This window comes from Rhinolophus hipposideros (assembly GCF_964194185.1).
Source record: "Rhinolophus hipposideros genome assembly, chromosome: 17".
Classification (NCBI taxonomy): domain Eukaryota; kingdom Metazoa; phylum Chordata; class Mammalia; order Chiroptera; family Rhinolophidae; genus Rhinolophus; species Rhinolophus hipposideros.
Window position 1 is genome coordinate 53,539,597 of NC_138063.1, and position 20,083 is coordinate 53,559,679.

A 20,083-nucleotide genomic window follows, 5' to 3' on the forward strand; every position below is an offset into this window, starting at 1 on the left:
CTCATTTTTTTTTTAATTAATTTTATTGGGGTGACAATTGTTAGTAAATTTACATAGATTTCAGGTGTATAATTCTGTATTACATCGTCTATAAATCCCATTGTGTGTTCACCACCCAGAGTCAGTTCTCCTTCCATCACCATATATTTGATCCCCTTTACCCTCATCGCCCACCCCCCCACCCCCTTACCCTCTGGTAACCATTAAATTATTGTCTGTGTCTATGAGTTTTTGTTTCTCATTTGTTTGTCTTGTTCTTTTTGGTTTATATACCACATATCAGTGAAATCATAGGGTTCTCTGCTTTTTCTGTCTGACTTGTTTCACTTAGCATTATTCTCTCGAGATCCATCCATGTTGTCACAAATGTTCCTATATCATCTTTCCTTAACGCCGAATAGTATTCCATTGTGTATATGTACCACAACTTCTTTATCCATTCATCTATCGAAGGACATTTTGGTTGTATCCATGTCTTGGCCACCGTAAACAAAGCTGCAATGAACATTGGAGTACACGTGTCTTTATAGAGAAATGCTTTTATATTTTTGGGGTAGATACACAGGAGAGCGATTGCTGGGTCATATGGTAATTCTATTCGTAATTTCTTGAGGAACCTCCACACTGCCTTCCATAGCGGCTGCACCAGTCTGCATTCCCACCAACAGTGTATGAGAGTTCCTTTTTCTCCACAGCCTCTCCAACACTTGTTACTATTTGTTTTGTTGATGAAAGCCATTCTGACTGGGGTGAGGTGATATCTCATTGTGGTTTTCATTTGCATTTCTCTGATGATTAGCGATGTTGAGCATTTTTTCATATGTCTATTTGCCATTTGTATATCCTCTTTGGAGAAATGTCTCTTCAGGTCCTCTGTCCATTTTTCAATTGGGTTGTTTGTTTTTTTGTTGTTGAGTTTCATGAGTTCCTTGTATATTTTGGATATTAGCCCCTTATCAGAGGAACTGTTTGCGAAAATCTTCTCCCATTCAGTTGGTTGCCTCATTATTTTGTCAATAGTTTCTTTTGCTGTGCAGAAGCTTTTCAGTTTCATATAATCCCATTTGTTTATTTTAGTTTTTACTTCCATTGCCTTTGGAGTCAAATTCATAAAATGCTCTTTGAACCCAAGGTCCATAAGTTTAGTACCTATGTTTTCTTCGATGCAGTTTATTGTGTCAGGTCTTATGCTTAAGTCTTTGATCCATTTTGAATTAATTTTGGTACATGGTGACAGATAACAGTCCAGTTTCATTCGTTTGCACGTAGCTATCCAATTCTGCCAGCACCATTTATTGAAGAGGCTGTCTTTCCTCCATTGTATGTTTTTAGCTTCTTTGTCAAAAATTATCTGTCCATATTTATGTGGTTTTATTTCTGGGTTCTCAATTCTATTCCATTGGTCTATGTGTCTGTTTTTCCGCCAATACCAAGCTGTTTTGATTATTGTAGCCCTGTAGTACAAGGAAAAATCAGGGAGTGTGATACCTCCAGTATTGTTCTTTTTTTTTAATATTGCTTTGGCTATTCAGGGTCTTTTGTGGTTCCAAACAAATCTGATGATTTTTTGTTCTATTTCTTTAAAAAATGCCATTGGGATTTTAATGGGGTGAAAATCCTCATTTTAATACATCTAAGATGGTTTGGGTTTTGTCTGCAGAGATTCCCTATTGAATGTCAATCTTTAATTTGTCTATAGTTTAAATTCAACAAATGGTTTCTACTTAATGACAAATATAAACAAACCATATACTGGCAAATGTAGACAAATACGAATATTAAGCTCTATGTTTCTTGTTCTTTGTCAGCAGCCCTACGAGTTTTAGGAAGAGCCATTCCAACTTTTCTGAGACAGGCACATAGTTCCCACCTGTGATAAAACAAGCTTATGTTCTGTTTAATTTCATATACAATTTGACATTCTATTATAACGAATACTGTTGCTTTAAACTCTGTAACTAAGCCAAATTCTAAAAGAAGCCAGTTGCTAAGGCAACTGGGCAAAGAGTTAATTAATTTATCAGTCATTATATGCAGATTAATCTGCCTAACTGAGTTAGAAAAGAGGTGGGCTTGTTTGGTTTTTCTTTTTGGAATTAGTGGAACAGAGAATGGTGCGATTTTTTTTCATTCAATGAAAGCCTTAGAGTTCCTTCTGGAAAGGGCACAGGCTTTGAGATCAGTCATGCTCCATCCCTTTTAGGCCCCTGTGTGATCTTCAGACCAACAGCCTCATCTGCAAAATGTGGATTAAATGTGCATCTTGTAGTGGTGGGGATGATTGGACGTGGTGCTGGAAATAAAGCACCTTTTGGTGTCTTAAACAAAATGAAGGGTGACTTACAAAGGTTAGCATAAATTTCTCTAGTAAAGGAAATGATTTTTTTCTTCACTTCTATAATTGAAAACACATACACAAACACACACACACACACACACACACACACACACACCTATGTGCTCTCACTGTAATCTCTATAGAACTCACAGAACTTGATTGCATTTACTTGATTGCTTGTTGTCCCTCTCTACTAGACTATTAAACTGCTTGAGATCGGGGACAATGTCTAATTCATTCTTGTACTCTCGCGGTTATGTGGGAGAGATGGGGTGTTTAAAAAAATGCTTTCTGGTGAATGAATGAATGAAAATGCACTGATTTGAAAACATCCTTAGAGCCTCCATCTGTCCTTCAGGCTCTACGTTGCCACCTGCTGCTAGGAAACTATAATCGCAGTAAATGTTTCTAAAGGAATTGAAGTCACTTCACTGTATTCAAAGTCAAAACAAATAATCCTGAAACCACAAAAGAGAAAGATTTCTCTCTTCCACCATTTTCATGATGCAGATTCTACATGTGAATTTTTTCTTGTTTTTGTTGTGCTAAAATATGCATTAAAATTGACCATTTTAACCATTTTTAACTGTACAGTCCTGTGGCATTAAGTATATTCACATTGTTGTGAAACCATTGCCTCCATCCTTCCACAGAACTTGTTCCTCTCCCAAACCCCTCTCAATACCCATGAAACACTAACTCATCATTCCTTCCTTCCCACAGCCCCTAGCAACCACCATTCTACTTTCTGTCTCTATGAATTTAACTACTCTAGGTCCCTCACATAAGTGGTCTGACAACTAAGTTTGCGACCTTGTTGCAACGATGCTGCTAACCTTTTTTTTGCTATCAGGGATTATTTGTTATGAATTTGTACCAACTGGACAAACAGTTAACTAAGTTTACCATTTAGAAGTGCTGAAAAGGTTGCGTGAAAAAGTTAGACCAACAATTCGTGGCTCTTGCATCAGGACAATGCACCAGCTCACATGGCACTGTTTGGGAGGGGGTTTTTAGCCAGTAAACAAATATCTGTATTAGAACTCCCTCCCTACTCACCTGATCTGGCCCCCAATGACTTCTTTCTTTACCCGAAGAAAGGAAATATTGAAAGGAAGACATGTTGATGACATTCAGGACATCAAGGGTAATACGACGACAGCTCTGATGGCCATTCCAGAAAAAGAGTTCCAAAACTGCTTTGAAGGGTGGACTAGGTGCTGGCATCTGTGCAAAGCTTCCCAAGGGGAGTACTTTGAAGATGACAGTAGTGATATTGAGCAATGAGGTATGTAGCACTTTTTCTAGGATGAGTTCACAAACTTAATTATTCAACCTTGTAAGTGGAATCATGCAGTAGTGAAATAAGTAGGCTTATTTCACTTAGCTTATTTCACTTAGCATTTCACTCATTTAAGTAGGCTTATTTCACTTAGCATAATTTCTTCAAGGTTTATCCATGTTGTAGCATGTGTCAGAATTTCCTTTTTAAAGCAGAATATTGCGTTGCATATATAAACCACATTTTGTTTATCAATTCATCCATTTGTGCATTTTTTGTCATTTTCTAACGTCTCCTAGCTTTTGTGTCTCCAGCTAGCAGCAAGTACTTTTCTCAGCTGAGTGTAGGTAGATAGTGAACAAACCTTTGTTGCCTATGCCATAGTTCATTGTTTGTGTGTCTGCCTAGTAGAAAAAATCAGGAGCTGCTCAAAGAGGGATAATGTAGAGGGATAAAATGGATAAGCATTTGTTAAATTAACATTGAGTGAAAATAATAATTACTACATTTTTTCAGAGTTTGCTACTCATGAGGCACTGTGATAAAGGAATTGATTCATAATAACTCTCACCACAGTACTATGAGGAGAATGCCATTATCCTCACCCATTTACAGAGAAAGAAACTGAGAATAACATAGTACAAGAGGAGTTTGAGCCCAGGCATTCTTGCTCAAAAACCCATTCTGTTAACCACTAAGTCACACACTTCATGTGAGAGTTTATACCTTCAGAAAAATTGCCACAGCAAGACTATGTGTTTCCCTGTGACTCATCTGGTTCACCTTCCCTCTGAGACAGAGTTTTATTGTTGGTCCATCTCCCTCCTGTGCAATATCAATTCTCTTTCCTTTACTTTTACCTTGCAGTTCTTCCTCACCGGAACTGTGCTTCTCTCTGTGATCCAGCCCCACCATTCCTCAGGACATGCCTCAAGTCCCTTGTCCTTGATGAAGCTTTTTCCACTTCCATCTCCCTTGGAGGCCCTGCCACACCTTTCAGCGCTTGGTTCATATATATTGTCACACCTTGTCCTCTGAATGATTGGAGTGTTCTAGTCTTATTTTCCCAATTGCTCAAGAACATAAGAAATGGGTCTTAGAGTTTTCTTATCTGTTTTGTAGTATATCTCTATAGATAATGGCCTGTGGGGAGAAATAAACATGTGTTCAGTGATATGAATCTACAACTGGATTCTCTTAAGTATCTCTCCTAACAGCAGGTTGCTACATGGTTTGCTTAAAATATGAAAATAGCTGTGAGGCAGGCAGCAATTGCTGAAATCCAACATCGAATCAGTGTGTTAAAATGAGAATTCCTATCACCACGTCTCTAGCAGCTCTGACATTTCACGAGGTCACATCAGTGACACCAGAATACATTGCTAAGCATGTAAAATGCACACCACATTACTTGTCTTTCTTTGTGCTCCAAATCTGGCGACTTCGTGGAGTCTGATTCACTTTATAAGCAAATGTTAATGAATGAAGTAATTTGAGGACTAAAAAACTCATGGTATCTAGAACTAAGTGCTGAAACTTTTTTTTTCATAAACGTTTCCTTAAAATTTAGCTGTATTCATATATGGTAGGTTTGTTCACAGTTTTTATATTTTACTTCACCTAATATTTGTTAACAAGTAAAGAAATATCTTTAAAACTGGTTAGACTATTTTTGAAATGTCAAATCAGTATTGAAACATACCAGTTAAACATGTGTTTGACTCTGTTGTAATCCAGTATTCTGTTATGCCATTTGAGGTTAAAGAACAGAATTAAACAAGTAGGGATGCTAATCTTTATTGTTTAAATGTTAATTTTCACTCCTCTGGTCCTTGAGCATTATTTGATTTCTGGTTTGTAAAATATGTTTTAAATGCAATTTTGATGTGTGTGGTTTCTCTCGCAATACATTAACAGCCCACAGACTGCCCTTCCAACCATTTCTACCTCATAACTTGACCCAGTTTAATGGCTTTCACAGATTTTTCTGAGCTTTAAAACATTGATAGTTTCATTCATTCATTCAATCTTGCAGATTCCCTGTTCTGTTTTATGGGTTTTTGTTGTTTTGTTTTACAATATTCAGTAACCTCTCACCTCATGTTTTCATGCTATAATTAAACTCCTACCTATAACACTCAGTTGTGTATTCCAATAAAGATATTTCAGTTTTGGGTGTTTGCACTTGGGGTGGAATCAGAGACAGTTAGCATACGTTTCCTTCTGATTTGTTGCTATTTTGGTTTCTAAAGCTGTCAGTTGAACAAGACTGCATTACTATCCTTTATGGATGACACTTCCAAAAGCTGCTTAATATTACTTTGGCTGTAGGAGTAAGAAGGAAAAAAAAGGAGACAAATTATTTTAATAAATTCTAAAATATTTGATTACAAAGTATTATGTACAGAAAGGAATATGTTTCCCTGCTTTTCTATTTTAAAAAAAGTCAAAAATTTACCACAATATTTTTAAAGTGTATAGTGGTTAGGTCATGGAGTGAGTTTCACTGATAAGAATGGAAAATAATCTACACAGTGTATTTCAACCAAGATACTAAAGAAGAAAAGAGAAAACAACAACAGGTTACCTAAAATAGCACAAACCGGAATGAGGGCTGTGTGCACACTGGTCACTCAGCCACCACTGATTTGGCACTGCCAACTTTGTTTGCAAAACTGGCTGGAGCTTTCAGTTTCTTGGAGCACTGTCATTTCATTGAATTAGTGACTTCACCTTTCCTAAACTACTTTGTTCCTCTTCTTTTAAAACTTTTGATATACAATTAAGTTCGCGAACTTGCCACTGTGCACTCACATTGGCAGCACTGTACAAACAGCTCAATAAGGTTTCATAACCTTGGTATATCAGTGTCTCACAGCTGTGTTTGTGTCGACATGTGGCGGTGTCTTGCTGAGTGGTATTCATCATTGTGGCTGCATGTTTTTGTGTGCTGTCGTGAGAATGCCTGAGCTTGAATTAGAGCAACAAAAAAACATTAAGTTTCTTGTTAAACTTGACAAGAGTAGAAATGAAATCAGGGACATGTTAGTCCAAGTTTATGGGGTAATTCCATGAAGAAAACAGCAGTGTACACATGTACACATGTACACATGTTTTTCTGAGTGGAGAGAATGCGTCACTGATGAAGAGAAGTCAGGGCAGCCAGTAATGAGCAGAACTGATGAAAAGATTGCAGACATTTGTCAAATTGTGCATCAAAATCATCAGCTGACTGTGAGCATCATAGCAGACCAAGGAAACATCAATAGAAAACAGTTAGGAAAATCTTAACTGAAAATCTTGGAATGAGAAAGGTGTGTGCAAAAATGGTCCCAAAGGAGCTCACCGATGAATAAAAAGCAAAGGAGAGTTGAAGTTTGCCAAGACCTTTTGGAGAGGCAAGAAGATGTTTTGGGCCATGTTACCATTGGTGATGAAACATGGGTGTACCAATATGACCCTGAAACAGTGTCAAAGTGCACAATGGAAGTCAGCCTATTCTCTATGACCAAAAAAGTTCCATCAGTCCAAGTCAAGAGTCAAATGATGTTGCTAACATTTTTTGATATCAGAGGGATTATTCATTATAAATTTGTACCAACTGGATAAACAGTTAACCAAGTTTACTATTTAGAAGTGCTGAAAAGGCTGCATGAAAAAGTTAGATGAAAACGACCTGAACTTTTCACCAACAATTAAAAACACCAGCTCACATGGCACTGTCTGTGAGGGTGTTTTTAATCAGTAAACAAATAACTGTATTGGAACACTCTCCCTACTCACCTGATCTGGCCCCCAATGACTTCTTTCTTTACCTAAAGATTAAGGAAATATTGAAAGGAAGACATTTGGATGACATTCAGGACATCAGTGTAATGCAATGACAGCTCTGATGGCCATTCCAGAAAAAGAGTTCCAAAATTGCTTTGAAAGGTGGACTAGGAGCTGGCATTGGTGCATAGCTTCCCAAAGGAGTACTTCGAAGGTGACCACAGTGATATTCAGCAATGAGGTATGCAGTACTTTTTCCAGGATAAATTCGCGAACTTAATTATCATACCTCGTATTTGTTCCAGAAGCCGTAGTGCAGTTTTAACCTTTAGTAACCTCAAAAGTACAAAAAGCTTCTGAAAGACCACTTATATTTTTCAAATATTGATATTTTTAAAATTAAATTCAAAATATGCACTATCTTGTGCTATATAGCACTCTAGTTATTTTTCAAACTAACTCAGCATCTCTTGGATGTAGGCCTGTCAGGAATTGAAAAAGTTTCTTTGAATATTCTCATCCGGTTGTTACAATTCTGTGGAGAGAAACAAATTTTGGTCTTAATTGTCATCATGGACTTGAGTTCAGCTAACCAGAGAACAGGTACAATTTTTTTCGACATTTGCCAACTTCAGAGGGACTGAAACAAAAAACAAATTTAAAAATCATTACACTATTCAAAATTCACAAAATTAAGTAATATAAAAGAAATCTAATTAAACTTTCAAATGAAATAGACTTCTGAAATACCGTCTTAAACATCAACAAGAGTGACAGAAAAAAAATCACTTTGTCTTTGCCCTTTTGCTCCAAATTTTGTGCCTTCCCAATTCTCCTTGATGTGACCAGGGCCTTCCCTCACCTACTTTGTGGGCCCCAGCATTTCCCTGACCTGGCCACCTCTGCTCCTCTGCTGGCACCTCTGCAGAGCAGCCCTTCCTCTGTGAAGGTGGGTTTTGCGTTGCTTGGTGAGGATGTTGCTGCTGCACTGCCGTTGCCTGGCAACAGATGCTTGCACTGCCAGAGGTGCCAGGCTGTGCTCTGTGCTCCTCCAACAGCTCTGCTCCTGCTGTTCCAGATGAGCCAGCTGGGATTTTGAATTCTGATCCCATGGTTCAAAACACAAATGAAGATCGATTTCCCAGACCAGACTAGAAAATGGCCAGGTGACTGGGTGTTTTTTGTTTTTGTTTTGTTTTTAAGGAGTTTTTTTTAAGGAGTTCCTACTTGATAAAGGAGAGACTAGGTAAAGATTGACTGCATTTCTTTTAAGAAACAATTGCATCACTGTATAAGGACATTGTTTTTGTATTTAGTATTCAGCAGTGTATTGTGGAACACACTGTAGGTTGTATAGTGCAGATCTGTGCATCTAATCCTTCATATAAAAATTCAACATATAAAAAGTTATCTTTAACCCTAATTCCTAAATCTGAACAAGTGGAAACTTTTTGCTATATTTTTAGGGTGACTGAATATCAGGTTGCCTTAAAAGTGTGGTTTCTGGGTTCTAACTTAATTCTCCCTTTATAAGTTTTCACGAGATTTGTTTTGTCCTCTTCTCTGCCCACTAAAAATTAATAGAAATCTTGGCATCAAAAATAATTGACAAACTCTTTTAAACATCCCATTGCACTATGCTATTTGTATCGACCGTTTCCTGCCTTCTGACTGCCCCATTTGCCACACTGCAGGTCAATAGTGCCATGTGTGAATATTTGTGTTAACACAAGGTGTGAGGCCTGACAACAGTGCTAAATAGTCTCCTTCCACACAACTAGAACTTTCAACCTAGCTCAGAATATAGTATAGCACTGTTTGCTTCCGCCTATGTTAAAAAGGGTGGCTTACCGCTTTTGTTTTTTAAAGAGTGTTGTTATTTTTAATATAGTACTAACCTGGACAAGTATTTTACAAAGTTAAAATTTTATCGTGAAATTCCTTTAATGAGAACACACACTTCAAGCAGGAGTTATCTGTGGTACTTGTGAATTCATTCATCTATTCAACAAAGATTCACAGGGCATCACTCCTGGGTCAGGCACTGAACTAGGCACAGGTGCAGCAGATGCAAAGAGAAAGGCTGTGCTGGGTCCAAGATGCCTTCACCTGTTGGAGGTGGGGAGATCCACCAGCCAGAGGGCAAGCAAGAAATCAAATAGTCCAAGTGGTGGAAGCCAAAGGACAAGAGCTCCCAAGGAAAGCCAGACCCAGCTCTACAGAGAGGTCAAAGAAGATAAAGACCGAACTTCACGGGTGAAGTTTAGCCCCTAGGAGGCCATTGATGACCCTGGTGAGAATAATTTCAGTGGAGAGAGGTGGGCTTCCAAGGGCTGAGGTGTAACCAGGAAGTAAGGCGGGACAAGGGGAGTCACGTGTCCTTTATAACTCTTGGCTGTGGTGGGCAGAAGAAAGTTGTTGGAACTAACAAGGGACCTGAGATTGAAGCAAGTGCTGTTGGTTTTAAATGGGGCAGAGTTGAATGTATTTGTATCCTTGAAGGAAACAAGCCGACAGAAAAAAAGAAGGTTGAAGAAAGAGGGAAGAGTCAGAGGGGACACTTGACAGGGTAAGGACCTCCATGACCCTGGACAGAGGCAGCACAGCGGGAGCCCCACCAATGGCTCTCTGTGCAGAACAAGGCCAGGCAGGCCATGCAGAAAGTTGTGGGTTGGGAGAAAAGTGAGACAGTTGAAGACAGAGCTAAATAAGCGAAGGCATGTAGAAGAATAGATGTGCAGTGCTGTGCCCCTTCACCCCCAGCCTCGAGACCATCAACTTGTAACAACGCACACAGAAGTGATCTCCAAAGCGCAGTGCTGGCGTCTACAACGGCTGCCCCACCTCTTCTTTTGCCCTCTTACCTCCAAGTACAGCAACCCGAGTGCAAAGCACTGGTTGGCCCTGTGGCCTGGCTGTAGCAGGAATGGAGGGACCTATCTCACACTCCGTCAAAATACATGAGAACACATGCCTGTCTCCAGCCCTCCTTTGTTTCTCGGCTACAATGGCAAGTTCGAGCAAAGAGTGTCTTCTAGAAAAGGAGTACAGCTGTTCAGAGAACTGCAGAGGAGAAACGGGGGCTGGAGGTAAAGACAAGAGGCTAAGGGAGGCGGCGGCGTGGGTGCCCTGGAACAGTCTAGAAAATGAAGAGAACAAAGGCGGTGTGACTGGTGAACTTCTTACAGATCCTCCTCCCTGATAGAATATGCATGATCCTGCGCGAGGCCTCGCCTGCCTGGGAGCAGGGAGGCGTCCGAAGGATCGGCGGGGAACGCTCGCCCAGACCCACTCTTCTGGGCTCGGGGTGCGAGGCAGCCACACGTCCGCGGTCCGGACCCCACGCGGTGAGCTTCCCTCGGGCCGCGCGTAGGGGTCAGCTCCCGACCCCTCCAGGACCGCTAGCACTAGCGCCCCTCCCACACTCCGGGACCATCGCACTGTTTGCCCCCGGCGCAGGCCGGCTCCCCTTCCCTGAGGCGCAGAGGCCCCCGGGGGAGCTCAGACCCCGGAGGGACCGCAGGTTCGACGGCCGAGGCAGAACGGGACGCGGGCCGAACGGCAGGTGCCCGCAGTCGCCCCGCGGGGACTCGGTGGCGCGCTCCGTCCCTCGGCGTCGCCGTGGACCACCACGCAGCGGGGCCCGGGCACCAGGCTGAGCGCGCTTTCCCCCGGGCCCCCTCTGGGCTCTTCCCGGAGGCGCAGCCAGGGGCGGGGCTGAGCGCTGCGCGCGGCCGTGGGGCGAGCCCGGGGCGCTACGCCACCAGCTGGCTCCGGCAGAGCCCGGGGCTCTCAGCACCTGCCTCAGTTGATTGTGTGCTATTTATCCAGCAGATAATTCTAAGCAATAATCTTTAAAAAGCGTTTGACTCTGTGCGTCTTCCTGGCATCCTTTTTAGTTAGGAGTCTGTGGTGGGCGGGGGAGGAACAAGAACGCCTGTTCTGACCGGAAAAAACAGAGAGACCACGACCATCTCTTTCAGCAGCAAGGAAGAGAAGCCGTCGCGGGAGCCACACATATCTACAACTCTCTATTGCTTTTTGTGCAAATTCCTAACTGTGCCTGACATCCATCCAAGCGGGCAGGCATGGGCTGTTTGGGCAACAGCAAGACAACAGAAGACCAGGGCGTCGATGAAAAAGAAAGACGCGAGGCCAACAAAAAGATCGAGAAGCAGCTGCAGAAGGAACGCCTGGCTTACAAAGCGACTCACCGTCTGCTGCTACTGGGTAAGGCTGAGGGCGCGCGGCGAGCGGAGCGCACATCCCGGAGCACTGCGAGTGCCGGCCCGGCGGGCCCAGCAGGGGCTGCGCGCGCCGCCCGCGACCTAGCAGCCGCCAGCGCCTCGGGCCAGCGCCTCCGGAGTTGGCATGTACTTGAAAATGCCTGCGATGCGCTAGGATCATTGCTTAGTGTGGGTTGGCGTGAAAAATGGCCAGGGCATCGGGCTACAGATCACAGCATTCTTTTTGTTTGTTTGTAGGGGCTGGTGAATCTGGGAAAAGCACTATCGTCAAACAAATGAGGATCCTGCACGTCAATGGATTTAATCCTGAGTAAGGAATGATCAATTGTGGTTTTGCTTAAAAACTGCATGCAAACTTGGTCACTTCACTCTCAGTCTTCGCAAACAGTTAATTTGACCAGTGAATACACCTTTAAGGGAGAAAAATATAGAAGTGTGTTGTTGAATTTGGTATATTTAGGCAAATCCTTCTTCTAATAGTGTCTAGATCAAAAAAATAAAATAACTTGCTTAACAAAATATGACTTATTAGGTGTTCTTGAGGTATTGCTCTGTATTCTTAGTATTGCTCTGAGCACACTTAACCAATATGTCAATGCATACATTTCTCATATCATTTGTCTTCTTCGTAACTATCAACATATTGAATAGATTCAAATTAAATATATTTACAAGTATAGCTTTATAGTTTTTGTATGCAATATTCATGACAAATTTGCCATGTTTTGTGTAACCAGTGTGGTTGTTTAAAGCTGTAGATTGTAATTTGTGCATTCAAGTTTGTTAGGAGTACAAATTAGAAAAGGGAGGTGTTTTTCTTTCTCAGGTAAAAACTTTGCAGCGGTTGTCCTGGGGCTTGATGTTGACCTCTAGGAAAACCAGTATAGCCCCATGCCACAGCTGGAAATTTTAAATCCCATCCAATTGATTCTAATCAGTGCTGGTGATAAATTAATAACAATTCTCTTTTAATACAGGGAAAAGAAGCAGAAAATTCTGGACATCCGGAAAAATGTTAAAGATGCTATTGTGGTAAGAACTTATATTTAAATGTTTACTAGAAAAGTTAAGTACTCTTCTTTCTAAAACTATGTAGACCGAAATTATATATTATTCTCATACATGGAGCCTAAGTGTTATATTTATCCATATATATGTATACTTTTTATTCCATTTTAGACAATTATTTCGGCGATGAGTACTATAATACCTCCAGTTCCACTGGCCAACCCTGAAAACCAATTTCGATCAGACTATATCAAGAGTATAGCCCCTATCACTGACTTTGAATATTCCCAGGTACGTAAATCCTTATTGAAATATTTTAGGTGATGCAAGATGGAACCATTTTTAATGAGGTGGCTTACAGAGAATCAATGTTAATATTAATTCATCATCAAGTTTCTTCAAAATCTAGCTCTGCTGAAGAGAAATATTTTCCTCTGTACCAAAATATTAACATTGGTTAAAAATATTAAAGACAATAGGATTGTAAAAAATGCTTTTGTGAATGTATTGATGAGTTTGACAATGAGTTTGACAATCAGGAAGACAGCATATCTTTAAAAAATATTGATAGTACTTTCTCCTATATGTATTTCTAAATTAACAAGTAAGCAATTTCCCAGATAACAAATGAGTAGAAATTCCATGAGTAGAGAGAAATACTTTATGATATGTGATTGCCTCCATGGAAAGAATAAAAAGAACAGAATTGATTTTACTTTTAAGGTGTGTGTGTGTGTCCTTCAGATTAGACAAGAAATGAATGCATGCTATAAATAATAATATGGATCATTTCTGAATGTTTCCTCTATGATAGGAAAATGTAGTTTGTTTCATATCTGTGCTTTTTAGGGCAGCTTTCCTAATCACTTGGATGGCAGTAATGCTTATGCAAAAGAGTGATATGAATATAAGTTTTCTCTGTTTGGGGGGATAACCACTTCTTTTAAATATTATTATTTGGAAATTTTATTAAGCATGTTTTGAAGAAAGATATATTCGTTAAATTTCTCAAAATCATTTTTGTTACAATTGTGCCAAAAGCATATATTTATGTGTTTGTGAATGAGTGTGTCTACCCATCAATAACAGTATTTCAAAGTTTTCACTGCCTGGCATGGTGGTCTTAAGACACTTTTCATTCTCAGAATCCTCTCTTCCAAGGGAAGCTGATACAGAAACCAGTGTGTACAATAGATAGATCTGGCCCTGCTCTGACTGAAGTTCCAGCCAGTGTGTGCCTGCTCAGCTCTACCCCTTCTTTTCAGCATAGCAGTTTTCCTATATGCTCTGTATTGGGATGGTAGATAAGAATGACTTTTTAAAAAGACTTTATTTCCATTTTCCTATGGGATTATTGCTTCTGCGAAGCATTCCAATGTAGCCAGTGAGATATCTAGAATTTCTAAAACGGAGATAGGAGTGGCAAAATGACTAGAAAAAGGGGCTAGGGCATCTGGCACAGCGGGGCCCACTTTATTTTACTAAACTATGTCTTTAATTGGATGGCTTGGAGAGGGATAAAGGAGATGATGTGGGGGACATAAGGGTGGGGTGGGGTGGGCAAAGCAGTGATTCAGCTAACTACAGCTGTAAGATGTCCTCCCAGCACTCTATGGTATCTTATATATTGAAGAAGTCACCCAAAACTACAAGGTCCTAGCTGAAATCAAAAGTAGCATTCCCATTCAACTTCAGATTTACACATTCATAGACACATATTTGAGTTCTCAATTTTGTGCTGTCGTGTTTGCTTAAATGTAATCATAAAACATCTTATACAGTTCTCATACAGGAAAGTTTTTCTTAGCATATAATGAGAAATTAGAATTAAGATGAATTAATCAACTACACATCTTCTTTCTTCTGTTCATGACAAACTCGCACATGATAAAATGATCCCATATTTAAAAGTCATAAAGTCAGTAACTCCCATGTGGATTACTAAGGATTCAAAGTACCTAATTTGTGAAAGAGTTTTTTTGAGCCAAATCATAAATATTTTTAATAAACAAATAAAACTCGACAAGCCATTTTCTTTGAACACAGGTATTTTCATATAGATGTGTTAAGGCTACTTAAAAATGATTATCAGAAACCAATAAAAGACAATTGGGAACCAGCAGTTGGGAATGTGCAATTATAATGATCTTTCAGAGGTAATACTTTTTTAGTAGTTTTTAAGCCCAACATTCTGTTGTCATCTGTGTCTCTGTCATGTCAAATGACATTATATTTATGTTAATAAAAGAGACTGCACTTAATATAAATGAAGAAATTAATATCTAAATATATAGCTTTACTTCTGAAAATGCTGTTTTTAATATGCAATTTCAGTAACATTTATTTCATAGATCTCTAAAATATTCATATCACTTATAATGTCAGATTGAATAGTTCTTAGATTTACATTTTGATGATCCTAAGAAGTCTCTGACTTATATACTTGGTACATTTGATAAAATTAACTTTTATTTAAAGAGAATGATTATTGTTTTAACAATAAAAGTAGAGCTAAATCAAATATTTTTTATAGTAAACATAACACTAATTTACTAAATCTAGGATTTCTTTGAGATTAAATTCTTGAGAAAGTCTTTCAATGACATTTTCAATTCCTTGAGGGTCTTACATTTATTTTCTTTTAGATATAAAATAATTTTTGAGCCAAATAAACCCTATCATTAAAAATAATTCAGAGTTCTTTAAGAAGGAAAAATTAGATTTTTTTTTTAAGAAGAGTATAAATAAGGCTTAACAAGAAATGTGAGAACAGTCTGATCGGTTGGTCAATGCTCTATCATTACCACCTAATACTTCCTAAGGTGACATTTATCAGAATTGCATGTCAATATAAACCCAGAGAACAGGAATATTATTTCCTCTCCTCCCAGGTGAGAGGACACCAAACATTTGGTGAGGGTGCAGCCTGGCTTACCGCAGTGGACAGGGAGTAAGGCCCTGAGATGCCCAGGTGCACACTGTGAGTCTTGGTTCTACCACTCTCTAAAGACATGACCTCAAGCAAGTGACCTGCCACTCAGTAAAGAACAGGGTGAGAGCAGGGCTTCCTGAAGCCACTCTTAGGAGGGCAGGCGAGCACATCCATGGAAAGACTGAGAGCTATGCCTACACCAAGTGATTGTCAGCTGCTCCTGCCTGTGTGCTTGTTCTGTCTCTGGAAAGGGTGAGCAGAGTTCTAGAATTCATATCATACAGGTTAATGATCTTCCTGGTGAACGCTGTTGCCTCCCTTCCATCCCCACCCAAAAAGTCTTTGAAGCCCATAGTGTAAATCAGGTAGGAGCAAGTTCTCCATAGGGAACCCAAGCTGCAGCTCCCACATGAGTCCCCGGCATCTGCCCTCAAACCTCATCAGGACCCTTCGGCCCTACCCAGCACTGTCAGAAAATGACAGCTGGTGGTATTTGCTCTGGGGGGAACAGGACTTTTCCTCTGCATACTGTCCACCTTCTTCTGTCTACGGCCAGCCCTCCTCTCCCCCACCACTCACATGGCACAGCCAGGTACACCAAAAGAAATCATTGAGGACTGCTAGGTTAAAGTATAACAGAATCTTTGTCCACTTCAGTAAGGAGCTGTGGGGGTAACAAGTGCAGGGACTAGCCCACTGGGATGTCACACAGTGTCTCATTTATCCCCATCCGTGCAGCAACACAGTAACCAACACTTTCGTTCAAGATGGCCTTTAAATCCATCTCCCAAGCAGCCCCTTGTTCTTTCCCTTTTGAGGTAGTGAGCTTTAGTGTGTGTTTTAAAAGAGACAGACAACATTAGCAACTATAAAAAGTAGGAACTGCTACTGTATGTCCCACAGTAATGTGAAACTCAAAGATTTTTATATATGGCATCAAAGGGAAAAGTGTCATCCTAGATGATTCAGATGTAATTCATGAACCCAGATGACAATATGGTGGCACCTTGGGGCCTTGCTCTAGGTGTACTCATCTCAAATCTCAGCTGACCCTGGCAGGGTTCTGAACCACAGAGTTGGGGAACTCGCTGCGGTGAACAGGAGCCCAAGGCAAGAATAGCTTCTTGGGGATCAGGTTTGCCTCTGGGCCTTCGTGGGCCAAGGTAGGACCTTGAAAGAATATCCGCCTGGGGACAAGAAGTGAACTGGGTGCTCCAGAGACACCTGCCAGTGACCTAGGACTCTGTGGACTGGACAGTATCCCTGTCTTGAGGGAATGCTCTGGAGACAGACCCCTGGGCTCAGATTCCAGCCCTGCCATTATGTGACCTTGAGCAAATTACGTCATTTCTGTCTGCCTTTTATCAGCTGTAAAATGGCATGATGACAGCACCTACTTTGTGAGGTTGTTATGAGGATTGAATATGTTAGTACCTGAAACAGTGATGGCACATGGGAGGTGCCCCTTCAGAATTAGTAGTACTGCTCCATCAAAGACAGTGGGAACTTTAGCACCAACTTGGTGCTGGTGGCCTGGTCAGCCCTGTCCATCTTCCTGAGAACCGGGTGGCCTAAGATGAACACCCAGCTACCCGTACACTGTCCACTCTAGTCTGGGTCCAGTGGGGAGCCATTTTAATCCTCTAGCTATCTGCCCTCCTCCCTCCCAATCCCTCACTGCAGCCCTGCCTCAAACCAGCATCTGTAAACCATCTCTTCTGTCCATGCCAAGAGCTGAAATCCCCACACCTCACAGCATGCCTGGGGGGAGGTGTCTCAACTATCCTGAAAGGGAAGTCAGGCCATTGACTGGCTCCAACTACTCAGGAATCTCAGTCTTTGTGCTCTCTCAGAGCACAGGTGCCCAGGTGAGCATTCTTCCAGGTAATCTACCTGTTCTCTGTCACCAGCAGCTCCCAGGTCTCTTTCTCCACCATAGTTTTCGTGAGATTTCCTAAAATTGACTTTGGTCTTCCTCCTTTCCTGTCATCTTTGCCAACTTTGTCCTACCCTTCCATTCTGTACCTTACCTAGCTACAGGTTCTCTGAGGCCGCCTGGAACTCACCTGTATTTGCTAGATCTCTGTCAAATTTTGTGCCTCGCTTCCCGGAGCTATAGTTTTTGCCAGATTTTGCCACAAATTCCAACAAGCTTCTGGCTAATTCTTTCAGCCCGGTACTCACCCCAACACACCTCTGCTTCGTGCTTTCTAGTGATAGACAGATGAGCTGTATCCTGAAACAGCACCCCCCAACTCACCCTGGCAAGGAGAGTTAATACTGAAATACATCACATTTTAAGAATAGGTGTCTCAGAAAAGTTATCAGCATTTTGATTTTTGTAAATAAAGTATTTTAAATGTCCTAGGGTGTGTTCTCTAGTTTTAAAAAATCCTAGAAAAATTCATTTTTTAAAAATGAACAATATTGTTCCTTTTTTAATTTGCACATTTGAGGGTTTTTTTTTTCTTTTTCTGAAGTTTGCTGGAAGGGGTGAGTGCCTATGTCTTAGAGTCAAGGCTGCCATAGTGATTCTGTACAGTGATGTCAAAGTCAGATTTTAAAGATTAAAACAATGGTGTCTGTTGAAAACAGATTGTTAATGAGGCCTTAGAGACTATCTAGTCTGACAGCTCCAGCTGAGGAAATGGCAGCAGAAGAAGGAAAGAACTTACTGGAAAAGTGTCTGCTTTGGAAGTTTGATGATTTCCCCAGCTGTGTACAGAGCACCCTGGTAGTGGGCAGAGATGGAACATGGCTTCACTGGATGACTGTGTCTTTCCAACGAAAGGTTTTTGTAACCGAGTAATCTATAAACAGCAGTCTTCAGTGGTATAACATTGATGATCTTTAAGACTTTTACTGCCAAAACTGAGTGTGAAGGTACTGCTGAGGGGGAAGGAAGGGTGGGTGTGTAAGAGGTCACATTAACTCCTCTCACTTCTTCAATATTTATTCAACAAATTTTAAGTGTCTGGATATTAAGATAAATAAGGAGCACAACTTTTTCTCCAAGAGCTTATTGTCTAGAGGGAATGCAAAGTTGATACTGTCGTAAAATGCTGTTAGAGGGATTTATGGGGAGCTTTTGGGAGCACATGGGAGTACTCTCACCTATCCAGCTTCATGCCGAGCTGAGTCTTCCTTGAAAGGTAAAGTTTAGAGCAAAAGTGGGCATAGAGAAATGCAGAAGGGGGATGGCACCTTCCAAGACATAACAAAAGGCTCAGTGGGGCTGAGAGCAGGTTGGGGACCAGCCACTGACACCATGGAGGGAGAAGCAGGCAGGTTTTGAATGCCCCGTGTGCATGCCAAGGAGTTGGGCTCCTCCCAAAGGAGCAGAAATATTTGGTGACTCTAGTCAGGGAATGACGAAATGCAAGTTGTCTTTGAAAAGACCATTCCTGAATTTATAAAGAAGCCAGTCTTGTGTATCTGCCTTTGGAATGGTGCTCTTGGAGTTTGTTTGTCATTGGGCGAGGGACATTTCCTCCGTCAGAAACCTGCTTCCTGACCTCACAGTACTTACATCAAAATGTTAGGGAGGAATGGAACCCCCAAAGAGAATCACTATTATACTTCATTCTGCACATCTGGTATACTAATAAAAGGAATTGCTATCATTGAAGTAAATTATTTCAATTAAATCTAGAACTTCTATGAAAATACTTTTTTAAAATTCCATTTTTTCTTTGAAATATTATCATAAGGTGTATTCCTAATAAATAATTTTTTTCTTTTGAAACATTTTTAAACTTATCTCAAAAATGCAAATGTAGTACAAAGAATGCCAATATACTCTTCACCTAGATTTATCAATAGCTAATGTTTGGCTATACTTGCTTTCTCATTCTGTCTACACTAACACATTTTTTTATGAACCACTTTAGAATTGGTTGCAGAAATCATGCTCTTTTACCTCTAAATACTTCAGTGTGTATTTCCTATGAACAAACACGTCTACTTATATAACCACAGCATAGTCATTGAAATCAGGAGATTTAACATTAATACGATGTTGTTTAGTAATCTACAAACGTTATTCAAATTTCACCAATTGTCCCAATAATAAATAATGTAGTGAATAATAGTAATAATAATAACTCTGGTTAATAATCCAATCCAGAATCAATTGCTATATTTGATTTCCATTTCTCCTTTACTCTAGAATAGTTCCTTGACCTTCCTTTTCTTTCATGACATTGACCAGACATTTATTTTGTGGAATGCCCTCACTGTGGTCCATCTGCTGTGCCATGACTAGGTTCGGTTAGTGCTTTGGCATCAAAAATACAGAAGTGATCTTGTGTCCTTCCTAGTGCATCAGGGACATTAACTCTAGTGCTTAGTAAAGTGCATTCTGCGCTTTTTTTTCTCTGTAAAGGTACCTTTTCCCCTTTGTAATTCATAAGCAGACATTTTAGGAATGTCCTTTGAAGACTGTATGAATATCCTATTTTTATCGAAATATTTATACTCTAGTTTTAGCACACTAATAAATTTTA

The 20,083-nt window shown here is 40.4% G+C and overlaps 1 protein-coding gene across 4 annotated transcripts in view; it reads left to right on the forward strand.

Annotated features, from left to right (window-relative positions):
• GNAL (G protein subunit alpha L) overlaps nucleotides 1–20,083 on the forward strand; it is a 198,532-nt gene that overhangs the window by 52,886 nt on the left and 125,563 nt on the right. Inside the window, exons 1-5 of one of the 4 annotated variants that reach the window (XM_081078183.1) lie at nucleotides 10,620–10,738; nucleotides 11,378–11,621; nucleotides 11,876–11,948; nucleotides 12,616–12,670; nucleotides 12,818–12,937. In XM_081078183.1, coding sequence (XP_080934309.1) covers nucleotides 11,480–11,621; nucleotides 11,876–11,948; nucleotides 12,616–12,670; nucleotides 12,818–12,937 — 390 coding nt within the window. In that variant the 5' untranslated portion in view covers nucleotides 10,620–10,738; nucleotides 11,378–11,479. Of the gene's footprint in view, nucleotides 1–10,619; nucleotides 10,739–11,134; nucleotides 11,622–11,875; nucleotides 11,949–12,615; nucleotides 12,671–12,817; nucleotides 12,938–20,083 lie in introns of those variants that run through there. The other 3 variants (XM_081078184.1, XM_081078182.1, XM_081078181.1) reach the window with 3 other exon arrangements.